This window comes from Bombyx mori, chromosome 8, assembly GCF_030269925.1.
Source record: "Bombyx mori chromosome 8, ASM3026992v2".
In the NCBI taxonomy this organism is placed as follows: Eukaryota; Metazoa; Arthropoda; class Insecta; order Lepidoptera; family Bombycidae; genus Bombyx; species Bombyx mori.
In genome coordinates, this window is record NC_085114.1 from 9,409,869 (window position 1) to 9,432,758 (window position 22,890).

At 34.7% G+C, this 22,890-nt stretch overlaps 2 protein-coding genes across 2 annotated transcripts; one reads left to right on the forward strand and one right to left on the reverse strand.

Annotated features, from left to right (window-relative positions):
• Positions 1-1,996: 1,996 nt before the first annotated feature.
• Positions 1,997-7,681, forward strand: LOC101738361 (enteropeptidase). Its single transcript, XM_038012470.2, has 6 exons — positions 1,997-2,200; positions 3,195-3,414; positions 3,816-3,896; positions 5,368-5,480; positions 6,296-6,483; positions 7,319-7,681. Exons 1-6 carry the CDS (start codon positions 2,074-2,076, stop codon positions 7,502-7,504), a joined length of 915 nt encoding a protein of 304 aa, XP_037868398.1. The 5' UTR covers positions 1,997-2,073; the 3' UTR covers positions 7,505-7,681.
• Positions 7,675-16,345, reverse strand: LOC101738951 (cytoplasmic phosphatidylinositol transfer protein 1). Its single transcript, XM_004932087.5, has 8 exons — positions 16,158-16,345; positions 15,336-15,484; positions 14,954-15,042; positions 14,831-14,838; positions 14,680-14,751; positions 14,180-14,434; positions 13,576-13,701; positions 7,675-13,064 (listed from the first exon to the last, which is right to left on the reverse strand). Exons 1-8 carry the CDS (start codon positions 16,206-16,208, stop codon positions 12,906-12,908), a joined length of 909 nt encoding a protein of 302 aa, XP_004932144.1. The 5' UTR covers positions 16,209-16,345; the 3' UTR covers positions 7,675-12,905.
• Between the last annotated feature and the right edge of the window lie 6,545 nt (positions 16,346-22,890).

Consider the following 22,890-nt stretch of genomic DNA (forward strand, 5'->3'; position numbering starts at 1 on the left):
AATGACGAAACAGTTAAGTACTATTTTCTCGTATATTTGTCAGCCGATTTTTTTTTGTTTAGTAGCTATTGAAGAAGCTCAAGTGTGATTCACGTAAAAAATGTCGATACAGTCAGGCACCTTATCAAAAAAGTAAAAATTGTCGAGTAGCGTTATCTCTTGTTTGTCAACCGATTTCCTTTCTTTTTTTGTTGTTTAGTAGCTATTGACGAACTTAAGTGTTCATCTAAGAAAATATGTATGTAATAACAATCAACCAATTTGTTAAAAGAGACGAAAATTGTGTTACCAATAATAAAACCAAAGGAAAATGGTATTCCATCTATGAATTTAAATATTGAATTGTCAATAATACTAGTGAAATTTCGATTATTGGGCAAATACTAGTAATAAATAATGGTCAAAATAACAGTTATCGACTCAAATAATATCTAATTCAACAATACGGGAGCACTCCGTAGATATACGAAGGCAGAGTCGGTCTTGGCTTCATGACTGCAATTTGTTTTAATTAATCTTTTCCCCCGCTTATTCGCTGGTAGCCAAGGGGCCTATTCCAGCTACGTCCGGACGGGTAGGTGAGCTCACGGGCTCAACCTGAGTGAATTTGCTAACACTTGCTAGAGCAAGAGCAGCGCTTCGAAGAATTTACGACCTGATCGGAAACGCGACCCACTGAGAGCTAACTACAGTCTTTACCTGTGTGCTTAGTGCGAGTTTGTAAATATTCTCGATAGAGTAAAAGTTAATTCAAATTTGAATGCAGTTGGAATGTTTGCTGCTAGGGGCGCTGTTCCAACTGCATACAGATTTAACATAGCTTTTACGCTATCGATAACGTTAAAAAACTCGCACTAAGCACACTCGTTCATACAGCAGCCAGCAACTATTGTTATCCTACACAGGACCTGATGAATTCTAATAATCCAGACTTGATATTGTTGGAGGCTATTAGTTCTAAGGATAGCAGGAATCAAAGCACAGGTTACCTCGATTACTTCAACACCTTACACCGAGTTCGACGAAACGCGACACTTAGCCCACAACGTTAGTCCGCTCAGTTTCTCGCCACATCTTTTCTACAGATCGCGATTCCGATCCAGTAAAAGATGTTTTAAAGGAAGCAGCTGCCTTCGAGCCTTAGAGTTCACCCACCGGTTATGGCGATGCTGGAATGTCACAAAAAAATCGCAAAAAAAGCCCAAAAATAAACCTATTAATAACGTATGGCATTAAGTATAAGTTAATGTGATTATTTTAGTATATCCATAGATTCAGTATATTCTATGTACTTTTGCAACTTATTGTACACTGCGAATTCACAAAAATGTATTTAACAACTGACTATTGACTCTTCAGGTTAAGTTTAGCATATTATTACTTTTCCGCCCTTGGCAATAGGTACTATATCTCCCTTGCACCCACTATTGATAGATGTACATATCTGTAACAAATATTTCTATCCCGTTTACTCAGTGACATATAACACGAAGGATATTCGTCCTATTCAGTTTTAACCTAGCGTAATAAAAAAACGTAATAAAACGCTTGGGGAATGCATGGTGATATTTTTAAATAACAAAACGGATTTGATATATGTCTTTTTTTTTGAGGATTAAATATACTAACGAAAAATGTTTTATCGTACAATTTTCTTACATTTTAAGAGAAACAATTATATAAAGCGGGTAAATAATCACGGAACATATCGATTGATCAATTAGTACCTCATGAGACTAACTTTTATGGTTTTATAGAAAACTTAAATGTACCTATATACGATGAAGCAGTTTTTGAAAGCCTAAAAGACTATGTAGGTACTTGTATTGTATGAGTTTTTGAAATTTAAACTTGTCTATAACACACAATATGTATATATATAACGTTTTTTCATTGTATATTACGCATTTTTCACATAAAATGTATTTACAGTTGTTTAAACAAACGATTCCTTTTGTAGTAACCAAGTTTTTAAAACAAAAATAATGTTTGTTAATAGAAGTAATCGTAGTTATTAAAACAGGTTTCATTAACTTCAGCGTATCAGATAACGCCGATCGTAATAATTTTATAATGTATAAATTTTATGGTGCAAGTGTTAAAACTAGCGTAGTGCTGATTGTATTGTTTACTAAGTTGTGTGGTTTGACAGAATGTCGACGGGTTAAGAGAGTTGTTAACGGAAATGAAGTTCGATGCGGTAGTTATAAAATTAATTCCATAACTCACATTACTAATCTAAACTAGGCTTAATAATTCGCACCGTAACAAAGTTTAGTCAACAATTCTTTCTTCTCCATCGCTCCCTCATTGCTGAGGATCGTGACTCCGTTTTAGCTTGTCGACTGTTAGCCTCCATCGGTTCCGGTCAGTTGCCTGGTATAGTGCAGCGCTAAGTGGTCCGCTGGTTTGCTCGGAGATCTGGTCGGACCAACGTTTGGGGCTCCGGCCTCTAGGACGTTTTCCTTCTACTTTCCCAGTGACCATCAGACGTTCCAAGTTGTCTACACCTCTGCGGGCAACGTGGCCAAAGTAGCGTATGATGCAATTATACAAACATTAAATTACTGCATCCTACAAATGAATATTAATATATTACTATATAGAATTCAGAAATATTTATTCAAACCATACCTTGACTGGTGCTGTAGGGCATATCCATAAATCACTATCCTGCATTTCTCTAAGGAAGCAGTCATGCGTAACGTTTTGAAGAGTGCAGCCGTTGTTTAATACAATTGAGTCTTCGACCTCATGCCTCAAGGCGTGTTACGACATTCAAGTTGTGATGTTTATATCCTTCGTTAACCATGTAACATAAAGTGGGACGTGAGCTCACTGAAAGAAAACTAGTTCGAAGTAGTGTCGGAACATGATTAAAATAAAACATCTATTCTCGGCCGGAAGTTGTCAAATGTCTAAATAGACCCATTTTTCAGCCGCATGTTTTCTTAATAACTAAAGCGTTACCCAAACAAAATATTTTATATTAAAAACAAAAAATATGTTGTACTACAATTTTATCATGAAAATTTTACTGTTCAACTATAAAATCGCAGCTAATACAACGTTACTATTTGGCTTAGCATGAAAAACAGTCAAATCGCGAAATTATATCGCGAGGTACATGGCCAAGTTGCGCTACTGCCAAATTATGGATTGCATGTAATTGCGTAGTTTCTTCTCTTACGCAGGTACCGAACCTCGTGTGGGCTCCTTACATAGGAGAGACACACAGGAACATCTTTGTGGGGCAGTGGTTCTTTCTCGGAATTTCGCCATAACAGCAGCGCATTGTGTACATCTATCTGAAGACAATTATGTTCTCCAGCTTAATAATTACTGTATCAGAGATGGTGAAACTAGGCCAATAGCTAAAATTACGCAAATTATAACAAATGATCTGTATGATAGGTGAAGTATAAACATTATGATTTAAAATTTGAAATGTACACAAAAATCTCGAACAATGCAGAAAATCATTATTCCAAACTTGCATTGTTTAGTGGTGTTATAACTTTGATGCTATGATTGTAGACAGACGAGCAAACGGCCCACCTGATGTGTTAAATGTTCACCGAAGCCCATAGATAACAACTTAAAAGCCATCACCCGCCTTGAGAGTGCTAAGCCTTAGTTTTTTTCTGAACAACGCTCTGAACTGCTCACTCCTATTCACATTATTATTCAGGGCATAAATAGGCAGTGTTATGGTACCTATATGTGGGGGCACACAAGATGCCGTACCGCCAGTAATTACGCAAATTATATTTTTGCGGATATGATTTTTATTACACGATGTTATTCCTTCACAGTGGAAATCATTCGTTAACATTTTTGTTAAGTACGCATTTCATCAGAAAAATTGGTACCTGCCTGCGTGATTCGAACAACAGGTACAGTCGCATAGCAAAATACGGAATGCACCAGGCCCTTATGACACGAGGACTTCAAAAATAACATTAGTTTCAATAGATTTTTTCGAATTTACGAGGTGGGTGGCGCATTTACGTTGTAGATGTCTATGGGCTCCAGTAACCACTTAACACCAGGTGGGCTGTGAGCTCGTCCATCCAGCTAAGCAATAAAAAAAAAAGATATAAGTCGAGGTTACTATTCTACTCTCTCTACTTTTTATATATAATTTTGCCTACTGTTAGTAATATCGAGGAGTTATACTAGCTTCACCAAACGCGCCTGGGCCTGGGAGACTTTGCTAGCATCTGCCTTACCTGGAGCAATGCTTCGCTAAATCTATAATACCATAATCGGAATCACGACCCACTGTGAAGATCCGGTAAGAAACTTAGTGGGGCTATATTATTATACAATTTCATATTATTGCGACAAACAAAAAGTAATGCAAACATTTATTTGTAGTATCACAATATTTCTGATAACTACTATAGATTCGATTTAGAATCGAGAGATAAATGCGCCAGACGAGATGTATGATCGATCAATTATCAATGATTGATGATTTAAATCAAGATGAGATAAAAACTGCATTCAACACGTATTGCAACTTTATACCTACATAAACACATAATGCAAATTATTTATTACTTTACACCAAAATGCTGTTTGACTTGTTTTTTTTATAATATAATACGATCAAACCACATTAAAATGTTCGGAAATGCTTATTTTCCCTAAGAAGACAAAATTTCTGGAACAGATACAAATTTAAGGAACTAAATTTAGACCACATAACTTGGCAATACTAGGCACTTTTGGTACATGTGTTCGTTAACGTAATGGGACGTTAACGTAATGGGAATAAATATAATATTTAGTGCCCTCATCACATAAATTTAATCTTTTATTGTTTGTTATTATTATTTATGTAAAATTAAAGTTACGGTACCTACTCAAAATGTGACGGGAACGGTCCAAATGTAGATTTGCGCTGTCGTTACCGGGGAACTGAGTAAAAGCAGCCCCAAAGACCGCAACGACAAGAACCTCAAAGTAGCATCTTTGATAGAGGATGGGCAAACTCTTAGGTAGCGTTGGATTGATCCCCATTCAGTGCCCGATATTCCGCAGGATCACGGATCCGTGGATGAGACAGTCGTAGAAAAATTTAAAAATGCGCCTGGACGTTTTTTTAGTTAGCGTGAGATTTCATTTCTCCAATCGTGTGTATATCCCATTCTCTGACTGTGGACGTTGAACGATTGCGATCTCCCTTATTTTAAGACCTACGACATTTTCATTAATTCATACATCCTAATCATTTAAATCTTTTCAGTCTAAGTAAATTATGAAGTTTACGAAGAAAATTTTATTTTACTAGTTTTAGAAATTACCTCTATTTTATTATTATTATATTATATTATTAGCAATGGTATACAATGTTTACAGGGCATCAAAAGCGCACGACATTGCTTTGTTGAGAATTACACTAGATTTGAATGACGCGAACTCTGAATGGCTTAATGAATCAGTGCTGCCGAGCTCCTCATTTGGTGTGTCAGGTAAACGGTATTCAGACAGACAGTGGGAAGATAATGATGCTTTTAAAATGCCTATCACATTACTGACAATTGAACTATTTAACTGTTAAAGTGGTCAAGTAATACAGTAATCTTTTATTGGCGGAAATGTTTAATTAATAGGAATACAAGTTTAACTTACTTAATGTTTAGAATTCACATAGTTACTGTGCAATTCATCGGACTACAATGTAATATTTTGAAGTATTTAAATGCAACTGAAATACATATATTGTATGTTTACAATAATATTCGGCTATATGTATTAACTAGCGACCCGCCCGGCCCTCGCTTCGCTTCGGAAACAAAATTTTATTATTGATAGCCGAGTCCCGCGATGTTACCCGCGGTTATTGTCGTATCGCTGGTGACACCGCGGGGCGAAGCTAGTATAAAAAAGTCTCGTCAAAATCGGTCAAGCCGTTCCAGAGATATCTCGTGGGGTTCAGCCTGCGTTTGCAATGTAAGCGGAAAAAAATGATTATTTACGACATCACATTAGAAACCTCAAAAATAACAGTATTTCTCCACTATTTAACGGATGTTATTATACATATAGACCTTCCTCTTCAATCACTCTATCTGTTAAAAAAAACCGCATCAAAATCCGTTGCGTGGTTTTAAGATTTATGCATATATAGGGATATAGGGACAAAGAAAACGACTTTGTTTTATACTATGTAGTGATGTAGCGTAATGTAGTAGTGGTATAGTAGTGTCGTATCAAACGATACCTATAGTACATGTTAATATATATTTTATACATTAAGATTAGTAAAAAAATCATAACATTGCAGGTGAATGTACTATTTACGGCTACGGTTACAAGGATGTTAACACAATGAAGACATCGGATGTGTTGTCATCCGGTGAAGTTATAATAATTTCGCTGGACGAATGTACACAAAAATTGGGACCGTTCGTAGCGCCACAACCAGACAGCGGAATGATGTGCGCTATTGGTTATGGAGTAGATGCTTGTCAGGTTAATTTCATCACATATGAGGCCTATAAAATCAAAGGCAGCTAAATCCAAGTTTGTTAAATATTCAGGTAAACTACAAAAATCGGCCCTAAACACGTCATTACGGATCCTCCCGATCCATCGAAGTACTGCTCTTGTTGGGCCAGTGTTAGCAACACGCTGAAATAACTTTGTTCGGATAGCTACGATATTCTTTATTTTAAAGCAGATTTATAAAGAATGAGAATATCACTAATAATCTGAATTTTAAATGATAAAACTTCGTTTATTAGTACTGAGTAAAAATAAAATTTTTGAACTGAATTTGTTAGAAATTTAGCTGCATTTGTTATAACATGAAAACACTAAAGCGTGTCCAACTAACTAAACAAGATAGCGCCATTGTTAATCCATTTTACGACATTATGGCGTTTAGCTGCCTTTGATTTTATAGGCGTCATATTTCATCTCTAAATTCATATTAATTCGTTCAGTAATCAAAGGTATTTTTCTGTAACCACCCCATACCTTATAGTTTCAGAAAAAAATTCACAGAAAATAATAATATGTATTTCATGAGTACCTGCATAATCAGCCTGTTCGCGATTTCGATGACACTCGAAACAATCTTAAACTGCGTGGCAAATTAAAAAAAGACCATCATGAGTTGCCACTTCTCCCATTTACTTCTTGTTGTAAAGAACGGAACTCTCTTAATCGGAAAGTTCTATAATGTAGACGACGATATAAAGTAATGTCGTATACCTACTTCCTAAATAGTACTTACCTGTACTAGTGGGATTTTTAAGTACATTTTTGTCCTGATAAATTGTTTTCCTCATATATTCACTTACAGGGTGATTCGGGTAGTCCCTTGATATGCGAAGGTTTAATACAAGGCATCAGTAGCTACGGAATGAGCTGCGGTGTATCGAATCTTCCCGGAATATACACCAGCATAGGTGCTCACCTGGACTTCATACAAAACGCAATTCAAACACAGAACCAAATAAAAACCAATGCTTCTGCGAATATTGAATAAAGTTTCAGTTAAAAAATTTCAAATTAAATTTTGATAGTCAATTTACAGAACCGATTGGGGCTAATTCTCAGCTATATTTTATTTGTTTGTATTTTATAGTTTGTGATTCTTAATTGTTAATTGGTGCTATTCATCTTGTCTATATACTTTAGATAAAAAAATAAACGAGATTTTGAATTTAGTTTTTTATTACACAACAATACACATACGGAACAGCGTTTTACCCTGCCACACATTATACGATTTTACTGTCTGCTGAGTGTTTCAAGTACTATTACACATGAATAGTTTGAGATTAAATAGTTGAAAGTATGACTGACCTTTAATTATGTATAGTGTGCACGTTAATATGATTTTCAGACAGGCGTCTTACAATGTGCGGCCGAGCATTAACAAGCGGTCTGTGAACGAATCAAATCTAAAAATACAAAACTTGTGTACAACAAATAACGATACTAGGAAAATTATATTCATAACCTACAAAAGGTACAGTATTAAAATTGTTGATATCATAAATATCATAAATTATTGTTTTTGTGACAATCAGTAGGTTCTACTTTTTTTTAAATCAAACCCTGAGCTTTCCTGCTTTCATTTGTACTTTTTACTATTAGTTTTACTCAACTCAACTATGAACAAGTTACCCTTTGCATTCATTGATATTTTTATGTTACTAGGAAACGTACCGTAGATTGGGGGAATCGGGACCCTTTCCAAATCCATCACAAATTTTCAATGGTTTTTCTTAGTACCCCCTTTCTAGTAACCCAATACCAATAAAATTGAGATTAACATGGTTCCGGAGGCTTAAATTTTTATATACGATGCGTTATTATAAATAGTTCATTACAAACTATACACAAAAACAAAAAAAACTAGCTTGACCCGATTCACCTTGGCTTTGGGGTGAACAAGGTTACGTATGGGGACAATAGTTTTTCGATAGGGCACTTTAGTTGTTGGATAGGTACCTAACTTTAGGTAATTATCTTTTTAATATATTTAATGAGTTACAAATCTTTGATGACGAAATTAAACTATTATATTTAATATTTCTAAACACTAAATAAAAGTAATTTTCAGTTCAAGAAAGTTAAATTTGACAACTCAACAAAAGTATTGTGACATCCCAGATTTGTCCCTATTTAACTTTAGTCTCTATGCCCCCCAATCTACTGTAGTTAAATTGCCTAATCAAAAAGCGAAGTTAAATTGACAGTGTGCAGGGCACATGGCTTGTAGAACTGACAGCCCATATATTTCTGAGTGACGGCTACGTACCGACCAGGTAGCGTGGGACGGCCTCTCGCCAACCGAGAATACATCGATAATCGTATCGATTATTGACAATAATCGATTATTGACAAGCCTAACGTTGCCCGAAGTCCATAGACATAACGGCTACAATGCCCTAGCCATCTGGTTTGAAGCAGAAATCAACAAGACGATAGTCCAAACTAATTTTGGGTCAATTCATTTTCTTTCTGAGTGCATACGATTATTTGTTGTTAGTAAAGTAAAACGGGTCCATACTCTATATAAATAAGTACCATATTTTAGTTTCATTTAACATTCAATACATATATCAATAAAATTTTGATACATCGACACAACCATTCATAATAGTTAATAGCATAGCTCATATTTATCAACGTATTTAATATCGACATATTAACACTAATAATCATCTGAATAAAAACATTTCAATATTCTAATGCTATACCATCGGAATGTCTCCGATAAAAAAATATTAACATGATCATATTTTTTGGAACATTTAAATGCATTTATATATAATACTAAACTACAAAGCGTTTTGATTGCCTACTAACACACAACTACAATTTAATTTGAGTAATAACTACAAAAATGTAAAAAATTGTCAGAATGAATAATCACTCTTCAGTCTAAAGTTAGCGAAAGTACAATATTCCGAAATCTTGCGCAGTCGCACGTCGTCAATGCGATTTTTTAAGGAAATAGCCATAGTCACAATCTTTAAATAACTCTCGTCTTTGGAATATCACGCCAGTGTAATGAAAGTAGCGTAATTTTAAAGAATTCGCTTAACTGATTTTGATATAGAGGCTTAAATTGATGATCTGTAGAATCACAGGCCATAGACAAGTACCTAATCGGACTGTTAGGTATGTACTAGTTTATCGATAATATTTTATTAATAATTGTTTTTTTTTAAATTCGATAGATTTATAAATGTCTTGTTCATTCAAATCGAACCTCCTTTACTTTATTACTATTGTTGCTATAAAGGACGCAAGTTAACATTAATTTTTGTAGGCAGCGGCTTGGCTCTGCCCCTGGCATTGCTGAAGTCCATGGGCGACGGTAACCACTCACCATCAGGTGGGCCGTATGCCCGTCTGCCTACAAAGGCAATAAAAATAAAAAATAAAAAATAAATTTTCAAGTAATATATACTATCCTTCAAATATACTATCAACTGTAGAGTGCACTTCATAATACATTGAAGCCTTATGTAATAAAAGGAAACAGAAATTAACCTAAACAAAACATCAGAAATTTAAATACAAATTCATATTGCACGTTACTGACATGACGCATTCGTCGTCATAAGGAATTTATATAAGAAAAAATTGTTTTAACTTATAACTACAAACAGACAAATACTAAATAACAAAATTAGCATAGTCGTTAATTTCTTTATGAAGGGTGTAAGGTAACCGTCCCAGAGTAGAATGGAAATAATGCAGTCTGATAGGCGGTGGACAGCATTAATCACAGATTTGGTCCTAGCCGATCCTGTAGACCGAATAGCAAACAGTCGACGTCGCCCTAAACACGTCATTACGGATCTTCCCGATCCATTAACGGTGCTTTTAGATACCACAAGCACCGGTCACCGTCCTCATCGAACCCGTCGCTTGCGACGAAGGGCTCGACGAGTGAATTAACCCATAGACACGGCCCACTGAGTTTCTCACCAGATCTTCTCAGTGGGTCGCGTTTCCGATCCGGTAGTAGATTCTGCGAAGCACTGCTCTTGCTAGGGTCAGTGTTAGCAACACTCCCGGTTTGAACCCCGTGAGCTCCCCTACACGTCAAGGAGAAGCTGATATAACATCTCCAGACTATCAGCATAAGTCAGAAAAAAAAATTGAAAAAAAAAAAAATATTTTTGTCACAGGTCGCGAGTCAAAGACACAATTCGAACTATTTGTACGATTTATTCTCGAGTTCTTATTGAGTACCATGTGTGTCATCGGTGCCCTTCGTGGCACACTGAAGTAGATAAGTAATTATGTAGATTTCTGTTACTAACGAACCTCAATATTTAGTCGACTCCGGGAAAGACGAATTCGAAGATACTGAGAATGAATCTAATTCTAAGGGACCTAAGAGACCTAAAAGACCAAAATATACATAATCTATTTAAATAAAAATGAATTGCTGTTCGTTAGTCTCGCTAACACTCGAGAACGGCTGGACCGATTTGGCTAATTTTGGTCTTGAATTATTTGTGGAAGTCCAGAAAGGGTTTAAAAGGTAGATAAATATGAAAACACTCGGAATTAAATAAAAATAACAATTTAGTTTGTCCTTTGATGTGTCTCCCGTCGCGACGGATTCCTTTTGTTTGTTTTAAGTTTATTTTATACAAAAGCTCAGGTCTTTTATTTATCGATTGAGGCACTACGAAGTCTGCTGTGTCAGCTATTAATAAAAATAAAGCAAGGTTAGGCAATCCAGGCACTTAGTAACAGAAATTGATATTAATACTTCAGTGCGCCACGTAGGGTACCGGTGACCTACATGGGAGTCAATGTGTTAAACGCGTGATTAAACCGTAAAATTAATTAATTACATTCTTTATTACACTTTCGTAAAGATCAAGATTCTCTGACAGGTTAAACAAACATAAACAGTCGTTTTAATGTTGTATTTGAATTTGATATTTTCAATTGCGCTTGTTTTTTTTAAATGCATTATTAATAGGAACAATAAGTACCTTCCAGTCCCAGTAAATATCCTACAAAAACCTTCCAATCACAATATTCAAAGCTTTTACTAAAGCGTCATCAGTAATATCTTCTTTAAAAAGCATTATCTAAACAATAGCTTGTTCAGCAGAAAATCACTGTCAACAAGTACATTTATTACTTAATCGCATTAATTATAAATGTTAACATCTATGGAAAGCATTGGGGAAAACATTTTTTTAAATATCTACGAGACAAACTACTTCACATTGCACACAAACATCTAAGAAAAAATAAACTTAATTATATTAATGAAAATAACATATTCCTGTAAATTATGAGGGTAGTTGACGAAATGTTTGAAAGAAATGTTGTGAATAACACTTTAGTCATCCGTGACTATGTGTTTCGAAACTTCCGTAGCGTAAGATGAAAATAACAAACGTGTGATGAGTACATCAAAATCCAAGACTTACACAAAAATGGATAATTAAGAAAATATATAATAGATTAAATGAGTCGTCTATTATCAAAGGTGGCAATCTGTACATTTGGACAAAAAAAAATTATTGCTATGTCAATACAGATTTATTTGAATATAATCGTCTCCTTCAAAGAATACGGTTCAAAACCTGCATTAAATAAAGGTTAATAGTTAACCTGTTATTTATCTAAGATGTCGTTTCGAAGAGTTTTGTGACTGCCAATGGAATACAAAGTCAATAATTCGTTTTTCTGATTTACCAATCATTGTCCAAAAGTCAGATTGCCGCCTTTGATAATAGTCGACTCAAATACGAAATGGTTATATTCTAAAATTTTTGTTCCGATTTTTATCAGTGTACCTATTAATATTTCTGATATTAGGCTACAATAGTCTTATTATGATCATCGGTCCTTGATACGTGGTTAAATTTTCAAAATAATAATCTTGAAATTATATCAAAACTAACAAAGGCATGTTAATAAATAAAAAAAGTACAGAATGTTATTGCAAACCAAAAATTCTGTAAATACTAATGCACATAGCATGAATGTTGTGAGGATAAAAAACTCATGTGAACATACTTTATTCTTTTGGTCAATCCACATTTCGTTCAGCTCATTCAAGTCTCTAAATTTCGTAGTCTACAGAGTTCAACATACCCCTGACAGGTCTGAGTCAAACGGTATGGAGTATTGAGTCCTATTACAATGTACTAAGAGTACAGATTGAACACACCAGGTGACAATGTTGATTGTTGTTGTTTTGATGATAATGATGATTTAAAAAATGCCTGTCATGTTTAAGAGTAAGATGAATCTAATAAATTAAACAAAAATCTCTCAACATTATGAATGAGGTTTATGAAAATATAATGATCATTTCGTTTCCCAAAGATATGAAAATAGTTTCTTTGGGTAGAACTTTTGTACTAGTCCTGTGGCTCTGTCTAATATTTTTACGACCAATTGAACCAACTTCGTCCCTCTGCTGTCGGAGTACTGCTTGGACTCTTTGGCGATTTCGGAGTTCTCGGAGTCTGTGGTTTCGAAGAATTCGATTTCGTCTCGTCACTCTCGTCAGATTTCCCTTCACCATTCTCAGAAGTCGTTTTCAACTGAAAATATTAGTCACGTTAAAATATTAATGGACTCTGTGCATTCGCTAATTTTTTACAGCTTACATATCTTGCAGAAGAAAAATAGTAGTTCCATTCTGTAATTTTTTTAAAGTTATTGTAGCAAATAGCTTTCATTATCATTTGAGTCGACTATTATCAAAGCCGGCAATCTGACTTTTGGACAATGATTGGTAAATCAGAAAAACGAATTATTGACTTTGTATTTCATTGGCAGTCACAAAACTCTTCGGAACGACATCTTAGATAAATAACAGGTTAACTATTAACCTTTATTTAATGCAGGTTTTGAACCGTATTCTTTGAAGGAGACGATTATATTCAAATCAATCTGTATTGACATATCAATAATTTTTTTTTTGTCCAAATGCACAGATTGCCACCTTTGATAATAGACGACTCATTTGTGTTGGCTATGAACAATAATTCTCTAACATCCACCCTATACACAGTGTACTAATATGGTGCAGTACAGTGCACCAATAATCACCTTTATATTCGTCTTGGCTTGCATTTCGCGTTCATATTCTCTTACGTCTTCTATACTCATGTTATACCAGTCATCCATCCAGGCAAATGCCTGACGATGTCCCAATAATAAAATTTCGCGAATTGCCTGTAATAATAATAATAATAATAAAAATTCTTACATATTTGAGTTTTATGCAAATACTTTTCGTGTTTTTTTGTTATAAATCATTTTCAATTTATTGATTCATCCATTACAAACAGTAGGAAACTAATAAATTATGTACACAATTTCTTTAATTTCTCCAAACGCTTGAAGGAGGTTACACATGATGCTAAGGCTGGCTGGTACTTTGCACAGAGAGTGAGTCTGGCTGTCCAACGAGGCAACGTAGCCAGTATCTTGGGGACTGTGCCTCCTTCAAGCACGTTGGAAGATCTGTTCTACTGTGTGGGTTGAGTTATGTTAAATTATTTTGATTTGACTTTTTGTTAATAAATAAAAATAAAAAAAGCTATTTCTTTATTAAATTGGAAATTCAATATGTTGCAAAATGAGGAATTATGAGAAAATACATAGATTTTTATTATGTGCCCATTCCAAGTAATGGAACTGTAATACTTACTCCCTGCACATACTCTTCAACTCTGGTTTGCAAGCCCCATACTTCAAACTTAATAGAAACAGCTTTGTAACAACACATTATGGGTTTGAATGTGTCCCTCCACCCTTCAATTAGAGGTCCGCGGCCGGTTTTCTCTGATTTGAAAAACTTAGGGTCTTCAGCTTCTTTATAATGGTGTGATTTGATATCATCATATGCAATGTCTATAAAGTCTACTTCTCGCTGTTCTAACTCTTCAGAGGTGAAACCAAGGCACTATCAATAAATAAAAATAAAAATGTCATAGCATGCTGTGTGAATATAATTTATTAATAATTTTGTACTAATGTTGTTGTTTTAATAATTTTATTAATAATTTGATTTTAATGTTATAATTTATAGTTAATCAAAAATTAAATCAATGAATTTTATGAAAGTTTATTGCTTAAAGTAAAGTGAAGTCTTGATCCAACCAATTCAATTTCAGATTGAAATACATCATTTTTTGGTATACAACTTACATTTTCAGTGGTCCCATTATTATCTTCATACCTTGTTTGAATAGAGATGGAAAATTTCGGTATGAATGAGCACTGAAAATAATTAGCAACATCAAAATTTATTACATATGTTAGATGGCCTTCAATTGTTGCTTCACTGAGTGATACTTACTGTGTATTCTACGATATCATGTGTGATACCAAGTGAGAAAGCATGAAAGAAAAAGAAATGTTATGTGAGTTTAATAATTTCTTTGGTATAAATTTACCAGTCTTTGTATTTAATGAAACTCACCGGTTATTGTGTATGGGTAAAAATTCCATGCCTTTTCCGTAACATAAAATATTTTTGGTATCATAGATTGGACCCAATAAGGCAAATGACTGTAATAATAATAATTTTTATATTAATTAGAAATACTTAGTAGAAGCAGTAGATTACGGCTATAAATATGTACTACTTATGTGTTATCAATCAGGAATTGATAACAGGAAATGTATGTAGGACTTATAAAAGTGGTTATTTTCATAACCAGATGTACTTTGTATATTTTTTGTAACAAATTTAAAAGCATGCTATATACCAGCAAAACAACTAAATGATAATCAAGACCATTCCGACAAGGGTCTAAGGATAAATAACAATTTTAAGTAAAGTTTACACTCTAAATTTGTACCTAGATAAATGGATTCTCTTCTCAGTGAACTGTCCTATACCATTTTTTTCATCATTCACCTGTTCATTTGCTATCACCTCCACACCTTCACCATTACTAGATTGCTCAAAACTGTGTCTTGCTATCATGTATAATTGACCAATACGGTACTGAAAATAGATTTTATTTATTATGCCAAGGATATTTCTTGGAGATTATTATAAGTTAATTATAAGCAAAAGATTTTATGTACTGGGATACATTTGAGGAATTTTTAGCACTCTGATATAATATAGAGTAACTTGGAATTATTTTATATCAGAAACATTTTTAGGGTTCTATGAAAAAACAGCCCATCAATTGTAAAGACAACCAGAATCAAACAGAGAGAAGTATTATTAATAGCAAACAAAGTACCACCTAAACAAAAGGGACTGAGTTTGGCTACTATCCGTACGTAATTAAATGGATAAACGATTTTGGCTATTGGTATCAGCCTATAATATATATATCATAATACCAGCTCTTCCCGTAGGTATAGTAAAAACGCACGGGTAAGTACCCTAACCCTGCCTATTCCTACCACGAAGCAGTCATACGTTCCAGTTGAAAACGTGGGACAGCCATTAAGCAAATAAGATAAGGGTCAAAACTTGAATGTCTCAGGATGGGTAGCAATATTCTCATTGTAATGTTTACGGGCTTTAAAAACATATTTTGTCCAAAAATACCGTGAGCTATCCATCTACGCAACACTTAGATAAAAATTAGACTTGAAACCAAAAAACTTTTGTAATTGAGTTTTGCCTTCTTATTTCCATATAGATAATAAAATTAACATACCTCTTCTACAGTCATAGGCATGCATATTCTGTATTCTCTTGTTAATACCATCTTGTTAATTTTAGTTATTTTTTGTTATTGATAACTAACATAAATTAGAGCTTAAAAGCTTTTTTTAAGGGATTTTATGACCTGGTAACTAAGACATTTAGGTCATTCTTATAAGTTTAAAAGCACAGATCTTAATAATACACTTGAGCACAGATTAATTAATGTAATAATGTGTAATGCAATAGGGCTGGCAATATTAAACGCCGTCGTCGTCGTGTCTACGGGTTTCGCGATGTGAGGCGGATTATTCAATCAATATTGATCAATGAATCGATCTCATACATATATGTAATATTTTTAAGTAAACCTTTGTACAATTTAATAAATAAAGTTTGTAAGTACTGAGCGCTATGCATCACGTAGCATCGATTTCTTGTGTGCTTTATCGATTGTTATGTTCTTTTTTTCATAACTTGCATAAAGCTCCTAAATAAACCTTAGAATTCTTCAGAAATTTATTTTAACTATTTGTTGTAACCTTCTTTTTCATATTCCATTATTTGAAATATACTTCGAACACATTGTCATTTTTACCATCTATCATTATTATATTTTTATGCTATGTCTTGAAAACATTGTTTTATTATATTGGCGACGAGTTAAAAGAAATTAAGATGAACGATGAACAATTCGCATTATTTTTACATGCACAACAAAATCAGCAAGAACAGATTTTACAAATCTTGAAGTTGTTGGTACCAGCAGCTTGCAATACAACAGCCAAGAGCGTGACGAACGACCCTTTTACAAAACATGATACGGATAACAAGATAAGTATAATCAAAAATTTCAATATGGATAAATACAACCCAGATAGATTCAGAATTGACGATTACATTGATTTTTTCGAAAACAAATGCAAAATTCTTGATATCAATAACAGCGACTTACAGAAAGATTTACTTTTGAATTTACTAACACCAGAGATATTCCACGAATTAAAAGTGGCTTTAACGCCTGATTTCGATATAGCTACATACAGCGAAATTTGTAACAAATTATTAGACCTCTATCGCATAAAAACGACGAGATATAGAGCCTTAACAGAATTTTGGAATTGCACTAGAGAACAAAATGAAACGATGGAGCACTATGCAAACAGATTAAAAAGTCTTAGTCGGGATTGTGGCTACACTAATGACTTCCTGGAACGACAATTACGTGACCGCTTTGCCACTGGATTGAATCATCCAGATTTAGAAACCGACTTGAAACAAAAATGGCCTGATTTAATTCAAATGGTAGACGGAATACCAAGAGAAGTAACCTTTCAACAAATTTTTACAATCTCTCAATCAAGAGAACAGGCAGAACAAGACACACCACGAACAAGTATTAAAAAAATAAATAGGAGCAAAACCAAAACCGTACCATTACATCAAAATACAACACGAAAATTAAATCCAATGCATTGTTTACGCTGTGTAAAGAAAGAACGGCACAGCCTATCACAGTGTTCAGCCAAGGACCATATTTGTAAAGAATGTAACACGAAGGCACACTTTGAGAGTTGTTGCATCAAGTCTGGACGGGCATACATCAGCTATACAAAAGGGAGCCGAAAATCAGTTAAAAAAATAACAAGACATCATAAGTCCTCAACATCATCATCATCTATCAGTAATAACGAGGAAGAAAGCGATGATGAAGTTATTTGCAGCGTCTTGGGTACACGTAAGAGAGAATGCAAACAAATCGATGTACGCATCAATGACATACCTTGCACTATGGATTGGGACCCCGGCTCTGCGTATTCAATAATAAACACGACATTATGGAAAAAATTAGGATCACCATCTTTACAACCCGCCCCGAAACTTAAGGCCTACGGTAATACAAACTTAAAAACAAAGGGAATTACAAAAGTAACAGTCGAAGTCGACGGACTGCAAAAACTTCTACCTGTGGTCGTAATGAAAAATGCCAAACCAATGTTATTTGGTTTACATTGGAGTGAAGTTTTTGAAATGGAATTTCCAAAACCAGTATACTCCATCAAAACATCAACACCGATGACTCTTAAACAAATATTGGATAAACATGTACAACTCTTTGATGGAAAACTAGGAAAAGTTAACAATTATTACGTAAACATACATGTCAAACCAGAAGCTGAACCGATCCACCTTCCTGCACGGCCTATAAAATTCAGCATGAAAAAGAATATAGAAAGGGAGTTAGATCGTCTGATCTCAGAAGGGATAGTGGAAAAAGTAGATCCTAATATTACACCTATTGAATGGGCTACACCCACAGTTAACATTCTGAAATCTACAGGGGAAGTTAGGATATGTGGAGACTACAGAACTACACTTAATCCAGTACTTATTAAACATCTTCACCCAGTTCCAATTTTCGATCAACTACGCCAAAATCTCGCAAACGGTAAATTATTTTCAAAAATAGACCTTAAAGACGCATACTTACAATTTGAAATAGCACCAGATTCGAAAAAGTACTTAACGTTGTCAACCCATAAAGGGTATTTCCAATACAATAGAATGCCTTTTGGAATATCGACTGCTCCTTCAATTTTTCAACATTTTCTGGATCAACTGCTAGGCGATATCACCAATGTAGCTGTATATTTTGACGACATAGCTATAGCAGGGAAAGATCTTTCAGAACATTTACAAACTGTCTATTGTATTCGATCGCTTACAAAACGCTGGCCTAAAAGTTAACTTAAAGAAATGTAATTTCTTACAGAATCAGATTGAATACCTAGGTCACATAATAAATAAACATGGCATCCACCCAACCAAATCTAAAATTGATGCCATAACTAATGCTCCAGCACCGTGTAATGCAAAAGAACTACGATCATTTTTAGGACTAGTTAATTTTTACGAACGGTTTGTACCACATCTTCACGGGATTTGTTCGGATCTTCACGATCTAACTAGTGAAAAAAATAGGTGGCGTTGGACTGATCATGAAAACAGAATATTTGAAGATACAAAGAAATGCATAACTTCTTCACAACCATTAATTGCATTTGACGAGAAACGTCCCCTTTATTTAGCATGTGACGCTTCCGAAAAGGGATTGGGTGCAGTATTATTCCACAAAGACTCGAACATAGAACAACCAATTGCTTTTGCTTCAAGGAAACTACGTCCAGCGGAAATGAAATATTCCGTTATTGATCGTGAAGCTTTAGCAATAGTATTTGGTATAAAAAAATTTGATCAGTACTTGAGAGGAACGAAATTTAATCTAGTTACGGACCATAAGCCTCTTATACATATTATGGGTGCACACCGCAACCTTCCTAAACTAGCCAATAACCGATTGGTAAGATGGGCCCTAGTAGTGGGAAGTTATCAATATGACATTTACTACAGGAAAGGTGAAAATAACACATTAGCTGATTGCCTTTCCAGATTACCAAACCCTGAAACTGAACCCTCCGAGACAGAAGGGCTTGTACATAAAATAGATCTACGTCTTTTGAGCACTCGAATGACTGACCTTAATCTATCAGAACAGTTACTTATGAAAACAACTTCAAAGGATCATATACTCACAAAAGTTTGTCAAAATTTAAAAACCGGCTGGAGAGAATCAGATTACAATCCAGAAATGAAACCATTCTACAGAAACCGGACTGAATTATCTGTTGAGAATAAAATACTTATGAGGCAAGGACGCATCGTTATACCTACAGCACTCCGAAAAGCCATTCTTACATATCTTCATCGAGGACATCCTGGCATTTCTGCTATGAAAGCACTTTCACGTTACTATGTTTGGTGGCCTAACCTTGACGAAGACATAGAATTATTTGTCAAGAAATGTACCAGATGCCAACAGAACCGCCCTTGTAATCCTGAACTTCCTGTATTTTCCTGGTCCATACCAGAAGAAGTATGGGAGAGAATCCATATCGACTTTGCTGGACCGTTCGAAGGATCGTATTGGTTGGTATTGTGCGACGCTCTCTCCAAATGGGTGGAAATACGACCGATGAAACACATTAACACCAGATCACTTTGTCTTACATTAGATAACATATTTTGTACATTTGGCTTACCAAAAATGATTATATCCGATAATGGACCTCAATTTACATCTTATGAATTTAAAGAATATTGCACAAAACAGTCTATTTTACATGTCACATCATCTCCATATCATCCTCGGACAAATGGGCTGGCAGAACGTTTAGTTAGAACATTCAAAAATAGAATGGCATCGGTAGACAACACAAATCTCGAGCGCCGACTATTAGAATTTTTGTTTACATACAGAAACACTCCGCACTCGTCCACTGGTAAATCTCCAGCTGAGATGATGTTTGGACGACAATTGAATTGCATACTTTCCAACATTCGGCCAGACAAAAGAAGATTAATGCAGTATTTACAAGTAAAAGAAAACATTCGTACCACATCACCGAGTTACCGACCAAGTGACCAAGTATATATTAAAACACGCAATGATAAAATATGGGAACCAGCGGTAATTACATCCCGAAAACATAAATATTCATATATTGTTTCAACACCAGGAGGACTAGAAAAACGAAGACACGCTGATCACATCAGGCCACGCGAGTCCTCCCCCTCAGAAACCCCGAGGAATGAAAGGGCGTATTCTTCTATGCTGCCGGCGACTGCTTCTCCAGACATTGGAATGGACACAACAATTGACGAAAGGCTAACTAAAAACAAGAATTCGGCAGCAGTACCATTACCTACACCGCAGTCACCTACAAATGTACAAATTTCTCCAAATTCACCTTCACAGCATTCGAAGTTATACTCCTCACCTGCTCCGGTCTCCACTCCTGTGCCATTTGCTCCGCGTCGAAGTAATCGACGTATACAGGCACCCCGCCGTCTGATCAACGAGATGTAGATGGGGAGGAATGTTGTAACCTTCTTTTTCATATTCCATTATTTGAAAATATATACTTCGAACACATTGTCATTTTTACCATCTATCATTATTATATTTTTATGCTATGTCTTGAAAACATTGTTTTATTATACTATTATTACTATTATTTTTATTATATAAATTAACATTTTTTTTGTGTTGTCCAGGAGCACTGGGTATGAATACTCCAGAGGGGTCCCACAAACAAATTCGAAAAGGAATGGTAGCGAGCGAGGTGCGTACGTATTTTCGTATGTATGCTTCGGTGGTTGCAGGTGAACTGTCGGCGCACGAAAAGGGGCGCGCGCGGCTTGCCAAAAGGAAAGCCCTTCGGTCGCTACTCTTTGAGTCGCGCCGGGAGCCGACGAGAGTCCCTGATTGGTCGTGGCGCGCGATCAGACGCGGCTGCCGACGCGGCAGGCGTCAGAGTTGCTATACTTTATTTATATTAATTTTATTTATATTAATTATTATTACTATTACTATCATTTTAAATATTTCAATTCATTCCTTATTTAATTTAATTTCATACAAGTCTGATTCACTTTTCTTGGAAAATACAGGTTTTCAGTTTTTTGTTCCTAGAGGCTTTGACGAGGCCTATTCCTATTGCTTATTCAATTTTATCAATTAAAAAAAGCTGAAGTCTGATGTCGAACCATGGAGCTAATATGTACCTGCTACTAACTGGCTCTGTAAAGTTGGCCCCTTTTTTATTTTTTTATTTTTAATTGTTTGTTCGTCTTTTATTTATTTATAATTAATTAAGCAAATGATCACCCTTAAGTTGCCCCTTCTTACTTACTTACTTATCTTTATTTTTATCGCTGAGATTAATTCACTTTGATCAATTATCGTTTGTTCGACGACTATTGGTGATTGTTCGATCATAAAAACAATTAAATTCCCAATTGTTCATTATTTTATATCTAGCAAACCATCACCTCACGCCTACATTGCGCATGCCCCGGTTTTGTCAGTCAGCTGGCAATGGCCATATTTACTAGCGTTTTGTTTACAAGTGCGTTTATACGGTCTAATTATTTCATATTTTATGAAAATAAAAAAAATATTGAAAACTTCAACAATAATTCAACAAAAAAATGTGAATTGAATGATACGGCCAATTAGTCCTTAATGTACGATTAGCGCGGTTTTAATAAATTCAGTTATTTTTAATGATATTGAATATTAACAAGCACATTGAAATTTCAGTGATTTCTAATTATTTTTAAGAATATTTTAGGAGTACAACTTTCGTGTTAAAATGATACTATTCATTACCATGCAATGGAGATAGATACGATACTTGTATCTATATATACAAAAATGAATTGCTGTTCGTTGGTCTCGCTAAAACTCGAGAACGGCTGGACCGATTTGGCTAATTTTGGTCTTGAATTATTTGTGGAAGTCCAGAGAAGGTTTAAAAGGTAGATAAATATGAAAATGCTTGGAATTAAATAAAAATAACAATGATGTTTTTCCTTTGATGTGTCCCCTGTCAGATGGATTCCTTTTGTTTGCTTTAAGTTTATTTTATACAAAAGTTTAGGTATTTTATTAATCGATTGAGGCACTATGAAAACTGCCGGGTCAGCTAGTTTTATAATAAAATGAATAATTCCATAATTCATTACGTAGTTCAAAAAATGTAAATGTAATGCACTCAAAATCTGTTTTTGTTGAAATGATAATTATTTCTATGTTCAAGAAATATATTGCAGGGACATTTAGTAGAAATTCATTTAATATGGAAGAATAAACTTAATATTATATATATACGCTATAAACAGGA